This window comes from Equus caballus, chromosome 11 (genome assembly GCF_041296265.1).
Source record: "Equus caballus isolate H_3958 breed thoroughbred chromosome 11, TB-T2T, whole genome shotgun sequence".
Taxonomy (NCBI): Eukaryota; Metazoa; Chordata; class Mammalia; order Perissodactyla; family Equidae; genus Equus; species Equus caballus.
Window position 1 is genome coordinate 5868280 of NC_091694.1, and position 13940 is coordinate 5882219.

The 13940-nt window shown below is 54.9% G+C and overlaps 1 protein-coding gene across 7 annotated transcripts in view; it reads left to right on the forward strand.

The window, feature by feature from the left end:
* Window positions 1-13940, forward strand: part of QRICH2 (glutamine rich 2) — a 32021-nt gene that overhangs the window by 13885 nt on the left and 4196 nt on the right. For 4 of the 7 annotated variants that reach the window (XM_023651975.2, XM_023651976.2, XM_070226851.1 and 1 more), the window contains 11 exons: window positions 1455-5691; window positions 6324-6409; window positions 6930-7027; window positions 7544-7658; window positions 10498-10752; window positions 11582-11704; window positions 11816-11890; window positions 12081-12245; window positions 12367-12488; window positions 13137-13202; window positions 13482-13583. In XM_023651975.2, the coding sequence (XP_023507743.2) occupies window positions 1455-5691; window positions 6324-6409; window positions 6930-7027; window positions 7544-7658; window positions 10498-10752; window positions 11582-11704; window positions 11816-11890; window positions 12081-12245; window positions 12367-12488; window positions 13137-13202; window positions 13482-13583 (5444 nt within the window). The remainder of the gene's footprint in view (window positions 1-1454; window positions 5692-6323; window positions 6410-6929; window positions 7028-7543; window positions 7659-10497; window positions 10753-11581; window positions 11705-11815; window positions 11891-12080; window positions 12246-12366; window positions 12489-13136; window positions 13203-13481; window positions 13584-13940) is intronic. The other 3 variants (XM_070226852.1, XM_070226854.1, XM_070226853.1) reach the window with 3 other exon arrangements.

Below are 13940 nucleotides of genomic sequence, written 5' to 3' on the forward strand. Positions count from 1 at the left end.
TCCCTCCTGCCAATCTTTGTCTTCTGACTGAAGTGTTTAATTATTGATAAAGTAGGGTTTACATCTTCCATTTTGCTATTTATTCTCTATACGTCTTAAGTCTTTTCTCTTCCATTCCCCTATTGTCGTCTCTTGTGTTAAATTAATATATTCTAGGGTGCCATTTTAATTTCTTTTTTGTTTCTTCTACTGTATTTTTTTTTTTTTTTTGAGCTGTTTTCTCAGTGGGACCATAGCAGTGTTCAGTGTAGGGCTGATCATTCTCCACTTCTGAGGCAACACCTTTCTGAGTACTCCGCCCGCTTAATTATGAGATTTCTTTTCCAAACTGGCTGGTAGAAACAGGCACTGTTCCCAGCTCCGTGAGAGTCTGGGCACTATTCCCTCCAGCTTTGCAGATGGTTCTTCTCCCAGCCTTGCGTGGTTTCCTCACATGTGTGCGCTGATCATTTCTGTGCTGACTGCCCGAGGGGGCCCCTCTCAGATCCGTTGAGTCATCTCTGTGCGCATCTCCTTTCTTTCTGGTAGTCTGTCCTGTGAGCTCTTCTTGCCTCGGTAGCCCTGAATGCTCAGCTCTGTCTCCTCAACTCAGGGAGTCTGCTGGGCCCACTTCAGGCCCGCTCCCCGCCCTGCAGCCTGGAGCCTGTATCGAGGGGTAAGCTGAGGCGCTCACATAGTTTGCCTCCCCATTTTTCAAGGGTTGCTAGCCTTCATTAGCTGATATCCAGTGTCTAGAAACCACTGTTTCATAGTTATTGTTGCTTTTGGATTCTGGTTTCTGGTTGTTACACACAGGAGGGTAAATCCAGGCCCTGTTACTCCATTTGGGCTGGAAATGGAAGTAGTCATCATTCTTTTTTTAAAAGATTCTTAATATTCTACAGACTGGGTGTGCCATAAATATGAGTCCTCTATTGATAATCTAGTTTATAAACAATGCCACAGACTCTGTCTTTGTACATATACCTTGGCTTCCTGTTGTGAGAGTCCATAGAGAAAATTCCTATCTATGGAATTTCTGGGTCCAGGGTTTCTGCATTTCCATTTTAAATGTGTGGTTTACTTGCCCTGCAGTGTACACTTTTATCATCAGCAATGGGCCAATGATGGGGCAGACTTTAGATTTTAAACCTATTAAATACCCGTGTCCTTTGTAGACTCAGTGAGAAGTGGAGTGCGTCACTTGTATTTTGCAGTTTTCCCCGTCTTTTATGAGGGAAATTACATATTGTGGTGTCATTTGAAAACGTGCAGATTCTCAAAAATATAGAGACCTCTCCTTCAAGAATGTCAAAGTCTGTCTTGGGCCCAACTTAGTTTTGGGTCCTAGAAGTTATCTTTCTCCAAGAGCCCTAAATAATCCTAGTCAGATGTCCGAGATTTCCTGCCCTCCGAGTCTTATAGTGAGTATTTTTTACTTATTGTTGCTGATTTCTTTCTTCCTCTTCAACCAGGGCTCAGACTCAACAATAGGACTTCCCAAGCGCAAAGGGCAGGCTTCCTTAACATCGAGCGACGCGACTTCAACCGGAGGCTCCACCAAGCATTCAACCGCTGACCAGCCTCTGGAATCTGCTAGTGGTTTTGGCCCAAGTCAGCCTTTATCGGCAACCAGTGGCACAACATACCCCTCTGAAGGGATGAGTAGCAGAGAACGAAGCAGACGTCCCTCTCCTGCTGTGTTTCCTGGTGGAGAACAGCACCCAAGGGCCCGTGATGAAGCTGGCCTGGCAAAACCCTATCACCCCGCTGTGTCTCAGTTCAGAGTAGAGTCAGATCGTCGCAGGGCTAGAGAGCAGCACAGCTTGGCACATCCAAGAAGAGATGAACGAGATGCACACCCTGCCCCATTTCAACAGGACTTACCCCCAGCTACCTCTGCCAGAGACTGGCATCCTCAGGTGTACCCAGATCAGCATGGGGGAGTGTACATTAGCCAGGGTCAAATCTATCCAAGGCTAGATCAGCATGACTTAGGACCATTAGAAACACCAGACATGAATCAGCTTGCATTGCTACATCCTAGCACTTATCATCCACATGGCATAGTACCCCACAGCACGGGTCAGCTTGGTGTGATGCCACCAATGGTACCTGGCAGAGACCAGCAAAGATTGGAACTACCCAGGACAGATCAGCCTAGTATGGTTCCACTTAGCACATATCAGCAGGGTATGATACTTCCTGGCACAGACCAACGTGGTGTAGAACAGCCTGGCATGGATGAGAATGTAATGGGACCACTTGGCATGGATCAGCATGGATTGGTACCTCTTGGAATGGATCAGCATGGATCTGTAATATTTAGCATGGATCAGCAAGGATTGGGACTGCCTAGCATGGATCAACATGGATTGGTTCCACCTCTTAGAGATGAGCGTGGTTTGGTATCACCTGGTTTGATGCAAGTTGCTGCAGATCAGCAAGCTTTTGTACATCCAAGTTTGGAAACGTCTGGCTTCATACAACCTGGAGCAAGTCAGCCTGCTTTGGTCCAGGCTGGAGCAGGTCAGCCTGGTGTAGTCCAGCCTGGCGCAGGTCAGCCTGCTTTGGTCCAGCCTGGCGTAGGTCAGCCAGGTATGGTCCAGCCTGGAGCAGGTCAGCCTGGTGTGGTCCAGCCTGGTGTAGGTCAGCCAGGTATGGTCCAGCCTGGAGCAGGTCAGCCTGGTGTGGTCCAGCCTGGCGCAGGTCAGCCTGGTGTGGTCCAGCCTGGCGCAGGTCAGCCTGGTGTGGTCCAGCCTGGAGCAGGTCGGCATGCTGTGGTCCAGCCTGGCATAGGTCAGCCTGGTATGGTCCAGCCTGGAGCAGGTCAGCCTGGTGTGGTCCAGCCTGGCACACGTCAGCCTGGTGTGGTCCAGCCTGGCGCACGTCAGCCTGGCGTAGGTCAGCCTCGTGTGGTCCAACCTAGAGCAGGTCAGCCTGCTTTGGTCCAGCCTGGTGCACGTCAGCCTGGTGTAGTCCAGCCTGGAGCAGGTCGGCCTGCTTTGGTCCAGCCTGGAGCAGGTCAACCTGGTGTGGTCCAGCCTAGTGCACGTCAGCCTGGTGTGGTCCAGCCTGGCGTAGGTCAGCATAGTGTGGTCCAGCCTGCAGCAGGTCAGCCTGGTGTGGTCCAGCCTGTTGTAGATCAGAGTGCTTATCCACCTGGTTGGGCACAACCTGGTACATATCTACCTGGTTTGGTCCAACCTGGTGCAGATCAGCCTGGCTTGGCCCAACATGGAACAGATCAGCCTGGTTTGATGCAACCTCATGCATATCTACCTAGTTTGGCACAACCTAGCACAGATCAGCCTGGTTTGGTGCAACCTGGAATGGATCAGCCTGGTCTAGTCCAACCTGGGGTAGGTCAGCCTGGTTTGGCGCAGCCTGGTTTGGCGCAGCCTGGAATGGATCAGCATGGTCTAGTCCAACCTGGGGTAGGTCGGCCTGGTTTGGTACAGCCTGGAATGGATCAGCGTGGTCTGGCCCAACCTGGGGTAGCTCGGCCTGGTTTGGTGCAGCCTGGAATGGATCAGCGTGGTCTGGTCCAACCTGGGGTAGCTCGGCCTGGTTTGGTGCAGCCTGGAATGGATCAGCGTGGTCTGGTCCAACCTGGGGTAGGTCAGCCTGGTTTGGTGCAGCCTGGAATGGATCAGCGTGGTCTGGTCCAACCTGGGGTAGGTTGGCCTGGTTTGGTGCAGCCTGGAATGGATCAGCAGGGTATGGTCCAACCTGGGGTAGGTCAGCCTGGTTTAGTGCAGCCTGGAATGTATCAGCGTGGTCTGGTCCAACCTGGAATGGATCAGTGGGGTTTGGTCCAACCTGGAATGGATCAGCATGGTTTGGTGCAGCCTGAGAAAGGTCAGCCTGATTTGCTGCAACCTGGTGCAGGTCAGCATGGTTTGGTCCAAACTGGAATGGAGCAGCGTGGCTTGGTACAACCAGGTGCAGGTCAGCCTGGTTCAGTGCAGCCTGGCACAGATCAGGGTGGTTTGGTCCAACCAGCTACAGATCAGCCTGGTTTGGTCCAACCGGGCTCAGGTCAGCCTGGTTTGGCGCAGCCTGGCGCAGGTCAGGCTGGTTTGGCGCAGCCTGGGGCAGGTCAGCCTGGTTTGGCGCAGCCTGGCGCAGGTCAGCCTGGTTTGGCGCAGCCTGGCGCAGGTCAGGCTGGTTTGGCGCAGCCTGGGGCAGGTCAGCCTGGTTTGGCGCAGCCTGGCGCAGGTCAGCCTGGTTTGGCGCAGCCTGGGGCAGGCCAGCCTGGTTTGGCGCAGCCTGGCGCAGGCCAGCCTGGTTTGGCGCAGCCTGGGGCAGGTCAGCCTGGTTTGGCGCAGCCTGGGGCAGGCCAGCCTGGTTTGGCGCAGCCTGGGGCAGGCCAGCCTGGTTTGGCGCAGCCTGGCGCAGGCCAGGCTGGTTTGGCGCAGCCTGGGGCAGGTCAGCCTGGTTTGGCGCAGCCTGGCGCAGGTCAGGCTGGTTTGGCGCAGCCTGGCGCAGGTCAGCCTGGTTTGGCGCAGCCTGGCTCAGGTCAGCCTGGTTTGGCGCAGCCTGGCGCAGGTCAGCCTGGTTTGGCGCAGCCTGGCGCAGGTCAGCCTGGTTTGGCCCAGCCTGGCGCAGGTCAGGCTGGTTTGGCGCAGCCTGGCGCAGGTCAGCCTGGTTTGGTCCAACCTAGTGCACGTCACCTTGGTTTTGTGCAACCTGGAGTGGATCAGCGTGGTTTGGTACAGCCTGGCACAGATCCACGTGGCTTTTTAAAGCCTAGCATATATACGCCTGGCTTGGTTTCACCTGATATATATCCACCTGGTCCAGTACAGCCTGGTGCATATCTGCCTGGTTTGGTACAGCCTGGTGCCTATCCACGTGGTTTGGTCCCATCTGGTGTCTATCCTCATGGTTTGGTTCAGCCTGGTGCCTATCCTCATAGTTTGGTCCAGGCTGGTGCATATCCACATGGTTTTGTGCAGCCTGGATTAGATCAGCGTGGTTTGAGGCAACCTGGTACAGATCAACAAGGCTTGATACCACTAGGCACAGAGCTTCGTCGCTTTCCAACATTCCGTGCAGATTCTCGAAATTTTATATCACCACGCCCATATCAGCATAGTGTGGTACCTCCTGGCAGAACTCAACATGGCCAAGTGTCACCACTACCAGCCAATCAAGATTTGGCATTGCCAGGTATAGACCAAGAGGGTTTGGTACCACCAGAAACTTACCAGCATGGTGTAATGCATCCTGGCACAGACCAGCCTAGCCCAGCACCATTAAGCACAGGTGTGAGATCTGCACGCCTGGATCAACAGCATTTGGTATCTCCTGGCCCAGATCAACGTGACCATGCCTACTCCACCCCAGTCTCCCAGGGTGTAGATCGTTATGTCCAGGTAGATGCGGATCCAAATCAAACATATGCTTCAAACCAACTGGGAGTTTCTACCCAGACGACCCCTACCCAAGATGCCACCTTTTTCAGGAGGGAAACCTCCCTTAACTATCTCGACCAAGTCTCATCAGAAAAGATTGACGTCCAGAGTGAGAGACGTGAGTCACTGGATAAACTGGCTCCCAGCTTCCCTATGGCAGTGGAAACATTTCGTCTGATGGGGGAGCTCATCGGCCTCTATGTAGAGCTAAAGGAGAACATGAAGGATCTGGATGAGCAGGAAGCTGGCCAAACTGACTTGGAAAAGATCCAGTACCTGCTCGCCCTGATGGGTGGGTGCTGCTTGCGCAGAGGAGAGGCCACTATCTTCGTTCTAAGTTGATTTCATCCTTTTCTCCGCCTGGCCTCAACTCCTGGCAGCTGGGCCTCTTCCTGAGTCCCTGAAAATAGCTTGTCCATTCTTAGGCATTCTGGGTCCTCCCGTCCCCTTCAGGGTCCGAAGGATACAATTAAATCCAGAGGAGCGAAGGAGCCTCAGGAGAGGAATGGGGCAGGTTCTTCTGCCTTTGTCAGACTCTCTGGATGCCTCAGGAAAAATGCTGGGGCAGGGAAAACAACAGAGTTGGCCAGTGGGCGGGAGAAAGAATGTTGAAGAATTAAACTTAACCTTTGCCCATTCACAACTCTAGGCCCAGAGAACAAGAGCGAGTTTAGATTTAGGGAGAAATTGTGGGTCAGTGGTCCCAAAGCCGTGTGGGATATTAAACATGAGGTGGCTTTTTCATGGGCTAAGGACATTCATCTCTCCCTTCTTCCCGTCCCCTCTGCCCCAGTCACCAGGAAAAGCGGGATTAGTGCTGTGTCCTCTTGCTCCCTGGGGCGGCTTCACTGGGGGCTGGAAATGGGGATTGGGAGCCCACGGGGAATCTAACCCTTCTGACTGGAAGGCCTCCATTTTCCATAGTCAAAAAGACCATACCCCCTGACCTGCAGGAGCAGCTGAAGACTTTGAAGACCTTGACCAAAGAAATTCGGCAGGAAAAAGCAAAGGTGAGGAAGAGACCCGCCTCCTTGCCTTGGAGAGCCAGCCCTCCTTCAGTTGTGTTGTCATGTTCCACAGTCCTTTCACTTACATTCTTCTCTCACTGGATCTTTTCAATCTTGTCAGACAGAAAATGTACTTCAGGTATCATGGTGTTCAATTCTTGGGTCTAAAACCCAACTCTGAAAGCTGTTAAGATTCAGCTGGGCCAATAAGGAGGCCTTTGCTCCTTTATGGCCTGTAGCTGTTTCCAGTAAAACCCACTGTCCCTGGGACAGCCTTGGACTCAAGTCTGTGGGACTGTCTGGGGCCAGTGGTCATGGCAAGAGGCTACTGGGTCTTCATCGTTCTCTTCCTGCCGTCTGTCTATACCATGGGAGGGATGGATGTCAGGGAGGGATCTTGTTTTTGGTCAGAGGGTTGGATTAGGATTCTGGAATAGGGGAGGGCCTTGCTCAGGCTGCAGAGGCATGTTCGGAAAACAGACAACTCAAGCGTGCCTCACCCCCTCTTCCATTGGGTTTGTAGCTGGACAAGATGCAAAAGGTCGTGGAGGGCGATGCGGAGCAAGAAATAGGAAAGGACATGAAAACTGGCCAGCTGACCATGCAGCTGGGCATCCTCAGGTAAAATGCCCTTGCCACGTGGAGCTTGTGTCCTGGCGTCGCTTATTCTCAGTCGAGAAGGTGATGGCAGCTTTGGTTCACTTGTGCTCTGAACTGACCACTGTCTTTCACCTGGATCATGCCTGCTGTTCAGGTTGCCCAAATCTAGTTCAAGTTGCTGGTAGAAGTTTCCCAGGTTCTTAAAACAGCTCAGTGCCAGGGCTTGGAAGAGCCAAAAAAAAAAAAAAAAAGTTTCTTAGACTCTGTCCCCAGCTGGAGGCTGGAGGAGAGCGCTTGCTAGAGCCCCTCAGAGGTCACTTTGCAGTGTTAGCTCTCACCTGCTAGAAGCCTCCCAGGCCAGGATGCTGGACACCCACCTCCGGGACAGGCCAGGCCTTCGACTCTCTAGACAGCCTGCTGGAGGCGGGAGAAAGAGCCTGGTCTGCATCCTCCTCATCCCTCATGGCTGGGGTTCAACGCTGGTGGGCCCCGGCCCCTGGGCCGGCGGTGGGGCCAGGCCATCTCTTGTGCACGCAGAGTCACCGTGGCTGACATCGAGAAGGAGCTGGCTGAGCTGAGGGAGAGCCAAGAGCAGGGCAAGGTCAGCATGGAAAATTCAGTCTCCGAAGCGTCCCTTTACCTGCAGAATCAGGTGAGGATTCCACGCTCGTCAGCCGCAGGGACCAGAGCCCTTCTCAGAGTCGGCTGTTGACAGTGAGGGCCGCCGTGCCCTCCGGCCACCCCTCTGTGTGTGTGGGGGAGGGGGTGACTTATCGAGGGTTCAGCCCCTTCTGATCCAAAACCAGCTCTGAGGCTGCAGGTACACGGTCAGGTGTGTCCCCTCTAGCAGGGAAGGGCACCCCTTTCAGGCCAGCCTAGCAGCCTTGAAATCTTTTTCTCTATCTTTTTTAATTATATAATTCACATATCATGAAACTCCTCCTTTTAAAGAGAACTAGGTAGTTCTTAGTACATTTACACAGTTGTGCAGCCACGACCATGATCTAATTCCAAAACATTTCATCACCCTGAAAAGGAAGCCTGTACCTATTAGCAGTCACTCCCCATCCCTCCAACCCACTAGCCTCTGGCAGCGGCCAATCTACCTTCTGTCTCTCAGGATTCACCTAATCTGGACATTTCACGTATGTGGAATCATACAACACGTGGCCTTTCGTATCTGGCTTCTTTCACTTTAGCACAATGTTTTCAAGGTTCATCCATATTTTAGCATGCACTTCATTCCTTGTTATGGCTGAATGATGTTCCATTTTGTGGCTAGACAACAGTTTATTTATCCATTCATTGGTTGAAGGACATTCGGGTTGTCTCTATCTTTTGTATAATATGAATAATGCTGTTATGCACATTCATGTACTGGTTTTCGTGTAGACATATGTTTCCATTTCTCTTGGTTATATGCCTCTGAGTGAATTGCTGGGTCACATGGTAACTCTGTTTAACCATTTGAGGGTCTGCCAAACTGTTTTCCAAGTGGCTGCACCCTTTACGTCCCCACTGGTAATGTACAAGGGTTTCGATTTCTCCACATCCTTACCAACACTTATTTTCCTTTTTTGTTTTTTAATTATAGCCGTCCTAATGGGTGTGAAGTGGCATCTCATTACAGTTTTGGTTTGCATTCCCTAATGACTAATGATGTTGAACGTTTTATCATGTGATTATTGGCCATTTGTATATCTTTGGAATTTGATGTCTATTCAAATCCTTTGTCCACTTTAAAATTGGGTTATTTGTCTTTTTATTGTTGAGTTGTAAGAGTTCCTTAATATTCTGCATACTAGACGGTTAGCTGATATATGATTTGCAAATATTTTCTCCCATTCTGCGGGTTGTCTTTCCACTCCCTTGTGAGTAGAAGTGCCCGCCTTTAAATCTTAAGTAATGCTTTCCTTGGTCACCCCAGAATGTTTTCAGTAAGGAGTGTCTGGACCAGGAGTGGCCCTCTGAGTGCTCGTAGAAGAAACAGATAGGAAAAGCCACTGAGTGCAGGGGGCTCATGTCAACAGCCCTTTTGTGCTAGAGGCCCCATTCTGGGCTGGCTCCCAAGTTTGCCAGAATAGTGGTGTGTACCATTTCATGACCCCAGATCTGACTGTCCCGTGTGGGGCTTGAGGAGCAGCAGAGTGCGTGAGAGTCACCTGTCATTCCAAAGCTCAGGTCTGACCTTAGCAACCGCCAGGGCTTCCCCAGGGCCACACTTCAGAGAGGAGCAGCTCCCTGCTGGGCACACCCGGCCTCCTGTCGCAGCCTCTTCGGGGCACCGCCTTCCACACTCCCCTCCCACCACCGCGGCCTCCTGCCTTTCTCTTCACACACCGCTGCTTTCTCCTGCTGCTTCTCTTCCTGGAATGTCCTTCTCAACCTTGTCTACCCGGAGGGCTGCCACTTATTCGTGACTCCACTGAGATGCCCATATTTGGGGAGGTGACTTCCTCTCTTCTAGAGAGAACTCACCTGCCCTCTTTATCCCGGGGGCCCTTGGACATGCTCTCTCGGCCTCTTCAGAAGCGTGTCAGCTCTCCTGGTTACAAGCAGCACAGTCTCGTGAGAGCAGGCAGAAGGGAGCTGGGTTGAGAGTACATACATGTACAGGGGCCTGGAAAAAGCCAGGCCGAGGAGGCAGTCTGGTTCGGGCCACTCCCTGTCTGTCTTTTTGTGTCTGTTTTTGTGTGTATCTGTGCCTCTGTGTCCATTTCTTTATCTGTCTCTCTGAAATACCCCCCACATCTCTCTTCCAGTCTACTCTCAAACAGCTGTCTTGCCTCTCACACATGGTCCAAATGGCTGCCCCAGGCCCTGCAGAGTCACACACTTCTAAGAGAGGGGGTTAGGTTGGCCAAGCCCCTTTCTGAGCCAGGCGACACGTCACAGGGCTTTGGCCAGTCTAGGGACTGTTGCCCTTGAACCAGGTGCCTACCCAGGACCAATCATTTTGGTGACAAACTGGGACCATGGGGTACAGAAAAGAGCAGGAGAGCCATTGGGAGGAGCTGGTCTGGCCCAGACCACGAGAGGCCTCATAGTGGCAGCAGCTCCTGTTACATTCTTTTATTGTTGCTTACGTGCTGCATGGGGACAGAGCGTGCGTGAGTGTGCACGAGTCACATCCCCAGGCCCTGGAGCAGTGTCTGCAGACTGACTAACGGACATCACCACTCGAGGACTGACTGGAGGGGATATGTTCTCGCAGTGCGCCATTGGGCGGGCTGCAGAAAGGTCCAGAAGGCTCCCTCCTGCAAGGGCTTCATTCAGCATTAGTGCTACACTCCCTGAGAACTCTGTTTGCTATTTAACAGGTGGATGAGCGCCTCCCACGTGCCGCACATTCTGCGGGGCACGGAGGGTGCGGCGACTGCTCAGGTCGTGGCAGGCGAGGGGCAGGAAGCAGCTGCTAGCAGTGACAGCGTGGGTGGAACATGGCCGTGCCTCGCTCACTGCTCTGCGCCTGCCTTCTCTCCTGCACCCAGTTAGACAAGCTCAGGACAATCATCGAGAGCATGCTGACCTCGTCTTCCACGCTGCTGTCCATGAGCATGGCGCCTCACAAGACCCTGACAACCTTGGCACCGGGCCAGATTGACCCTGAGGCCACCTGCCCAGCCTGCAGCCTGGACCTGAGCCATCAGGTCAGCACGCTGGTGCGGCGCTACGAGCAGCTCCAGGACATGGTCAACAATCTGACTACCACCCGGCCGTCCAAGAAAACCAAGCTCCAGAGCCAGGTGATTCCGCTGGCTTCCCCCCGGTGCAGCTGCCTGTGCCCCACAGGGGGAGCCACAGCCCGGAGGCCCACGGAGCGGCGAGGGGCTGAGAGAGCTCCCCACCGAAAGAGTGCTTGGACCTAAGGGCCAGTTTTCCGTGGTGGAGCCCTTTAGTGGTCCCACAAAAGTCCCTGGTCCTTGCATAGGGTCACAGCAAAGGCAGCAGCAGAGCTAACTTTGGGCACAAGGGACCATGGGGAAGAGCTGGCTCCATGGAGTGGGACTGCACAGCTGGCTGAAGGGTGGAGCAGTGCCATTCACGTGCCTCAAGGACACTGGTGTAGCTTTAGGGTTCACTGACCCCCCTACACCAGTCTTCCGGATGCCCCTTCCCGATTCCCCTCCAAAGAGCAGGCTTGCTGGTGGGGGCAGGGAGAGCCACAAGTCCCCGAGTCCTGCCTCTTGGACTCTGGAATTCAGATTCAGTCAAAGGCAGGTGAGGAGATTGTAGGCCACACCCCATCTCTCAGGGGCCACAGGGCAGCTCGCCACTCCAGAGCCTGATGACCTCTACTGATCACCCCCACCGGCCAACCATGGTCCCTCAAGGCTAGCCCCTGGGGAGGTGGGGGACTGAAGCTTGTGTCCCTCGAGTGGACACGTGGAAAGGGTAGTGAGTCTCCCCACTGTTGGCGGGAAGTTGTGGAGCCAACTGAGGAGAGCCAGAATGGGGTCTGAGGTTGGCCTATCTGCGGGGTGATATTTGAAGGGCCAACTTCTCAGAGGCAGCAGTCCCGCTGGGGGGTGCCCCAGCAGCCTCAGGAGCCTGCCTTTGTCCCTCCTGCCGCAGGATGAAGAGCTGCTGGGCCATGTCCAGCGTGCCATCCTGCAGGTGCAGGGCGACTGCGAGAAGCTCAACATCACCACCAGCAACCTCATCGAGGACCATCGGCAGAAGCAGAAGGACATCGATGTGAGCAGCCCGCAGGGTGGTGGGGGAGAAGGCGAGGCTGCCCCCCACCCCCGCCGCCCACCCCAGCCCTTCAGTTCCTTGCTCCTTATTCTCTGCTCCCCCGGCTCCCAGGTGTTGTACCAGGGTCTAGAGAAACTCGAGAAGGAAAAGGCTAACAGGGAAAACCTGGAGATGGAGATTGGCACAGTAAGGGCCGGGCCCAGAGGAACCACCTGTGTCCCAGGAGGTCTCACTGGGCATTCTTCAAAAGGCCAGGAGTGGAGGGGAGCCCATGGGGGGAATATGGGCTCAGTGACAGGGGTTCACACCTCAGGGGAGTGGGGCCCCTCTCTGTCCCTCTCCCATCTGGAAGGCCCCCTCCTCTCTCTCCGGGCAGAAAGCCGACAAGAGTGCCCTGGCAGCCAAAGTGAGCCGTGTCCAGTTTGACGCCACCACAGAGCAGCTGAACCACATGATGCAGGAGCTGGTGGCTAAGATGAGTGGGCAGGAGCAGGACTGGCAGAAGATGCTGGACAAGCTCCTGCTAGAGATGGACACCAAGGTGGGGGCAGAAGGAGCTCCAAGGCCCCCTGGATTGGGACAATGCCACCTTCCCTGGGTGCTGCAGGGACCCTCACCTGCTTAGTCAGAGCTCAGCTGACTTCCGCCACCCTCACCCACAGCTGGACCGCCTGGAGCTGGATCCAGTGAAGCAGTTGCTGGAGGATCGGTGGAAATCCTTGCGACAGCAGCTCAAAGAGCGCTCCCCACTCTACCAGGCAGATGAGGCAGCCGCCATGCGGAGGTGGGGCCCAAAAGACAGCGGGGGAGGTTGGCATGCTCTGCAGGGGGAGGGCAGGTCGGGGACTGGGGGCTCCCCAGATGAACAGCTCCTGCCAGCACACAGCGTGCTCCCGGGGAACGGCTGATCCTGCCCAGGCCTGTCCCACAGTTGGAGTGACAGAATTTTAGAGCTTGAAAAGCTCTTCTAGCTCAGGCCAGTTCATATCACAGCGGAGAAAGGGAGGGGAGGGAGTGTAAGGCTCTCCAGGCATGGGTGTGCTACGTGCTCAGCCATTGGGACAGGGAGAGGGGCTACGTGGGGACCTGGCCTGCGGCAGGGCAGAATCCTGGGATTTCCATTATTGGCCACCAGAGGGCCCCCGAGCTTTACACAGGGCACCCCTCAGGGGCCCTTTGGAACCCTGCTGGCTTTGGGTTAGGATAGGTGGGTGCTGGATGAGTGCAGGAACGGGCATGTCTAGAAGCTGGTGTGCTCCTGGGGAGCAGGGCCGGTTCTGCCTCCGGAGGTCTGGGGCCTGCCACCCTAGTGAGCTGAGCTTGGAGCCTGCCTGGCCTGCAGCGGGCCAAGACCTCCTGAGTTCTCCACCTCTCCCATCCTGGGCCCAGTGGGCAGGGCACTTACCCTCCGTGTGTATCCCATTCCTCACAGGCAGCTCTTGGCACATTTCCACTGCCTCTCATGTGACCGTCCCTTGGAGACACCTGTGACTGGGCAGTGAGTACCCACACCAGGCCGACCCCAGCTGGTGGCCGTAGTGGGGGTGGGCACGGCAGGGCTGTGTCTCTTCCATTCCCTACCTGCCTCCAACTCTCGTCCTTTCCTTCTCGCCCATCTATGGGTCCATTCCTGTACACCTGGACTGCTTCCTACCCTTGGGCTCTCCCTGCAGCCCTGGGTGGGAAGTCTCCTCAGGCAGGTGGAATGTGGGGAGTGGGCGGTGGATCTGCATGGCGGGATTCCTCACACTCTGACCCTCCCCTTCCCTCTGCCCAGAATCATCCCTGTGACTCCTGTGTGCCCAGGCCTGCCCGGGCACCGTTCCATCCGCCCCTACACTGTCTTTGAACTGGAGCAGGTCCGGCAGCAGAGCCGCAAGTACGGACAGCGGAGTCCCGCACGGCTTTGCAGGGGAGGCAGCGGCAGACTGGAGGGCGTGGGGAGGGCTCCTCCTCCCGGTGGGACAGGCAGGGCACTAGAGCGATTTCTGAGTAGCCCCAGCCCTTCCCAGGGCATGAGCGTCGGAGCAGGAAGAGTGAAGCCCTAGGAATCACCTGCCTCTGGGTCCCTGTTGGGAGCGGGGTGGGACGTTGCCAAGGGTGCCGGTTCCCTCTGAGGGTCCCTCTTCACCACCTCACACCCCCCAGATGCTTCCGCGCTCTCAGGAACCCCGGCTGGGAGGAAGGGAGGGGTCTGACATCACTCAGCGAGAGGCTTGGCTCAGTGAATGTGGGG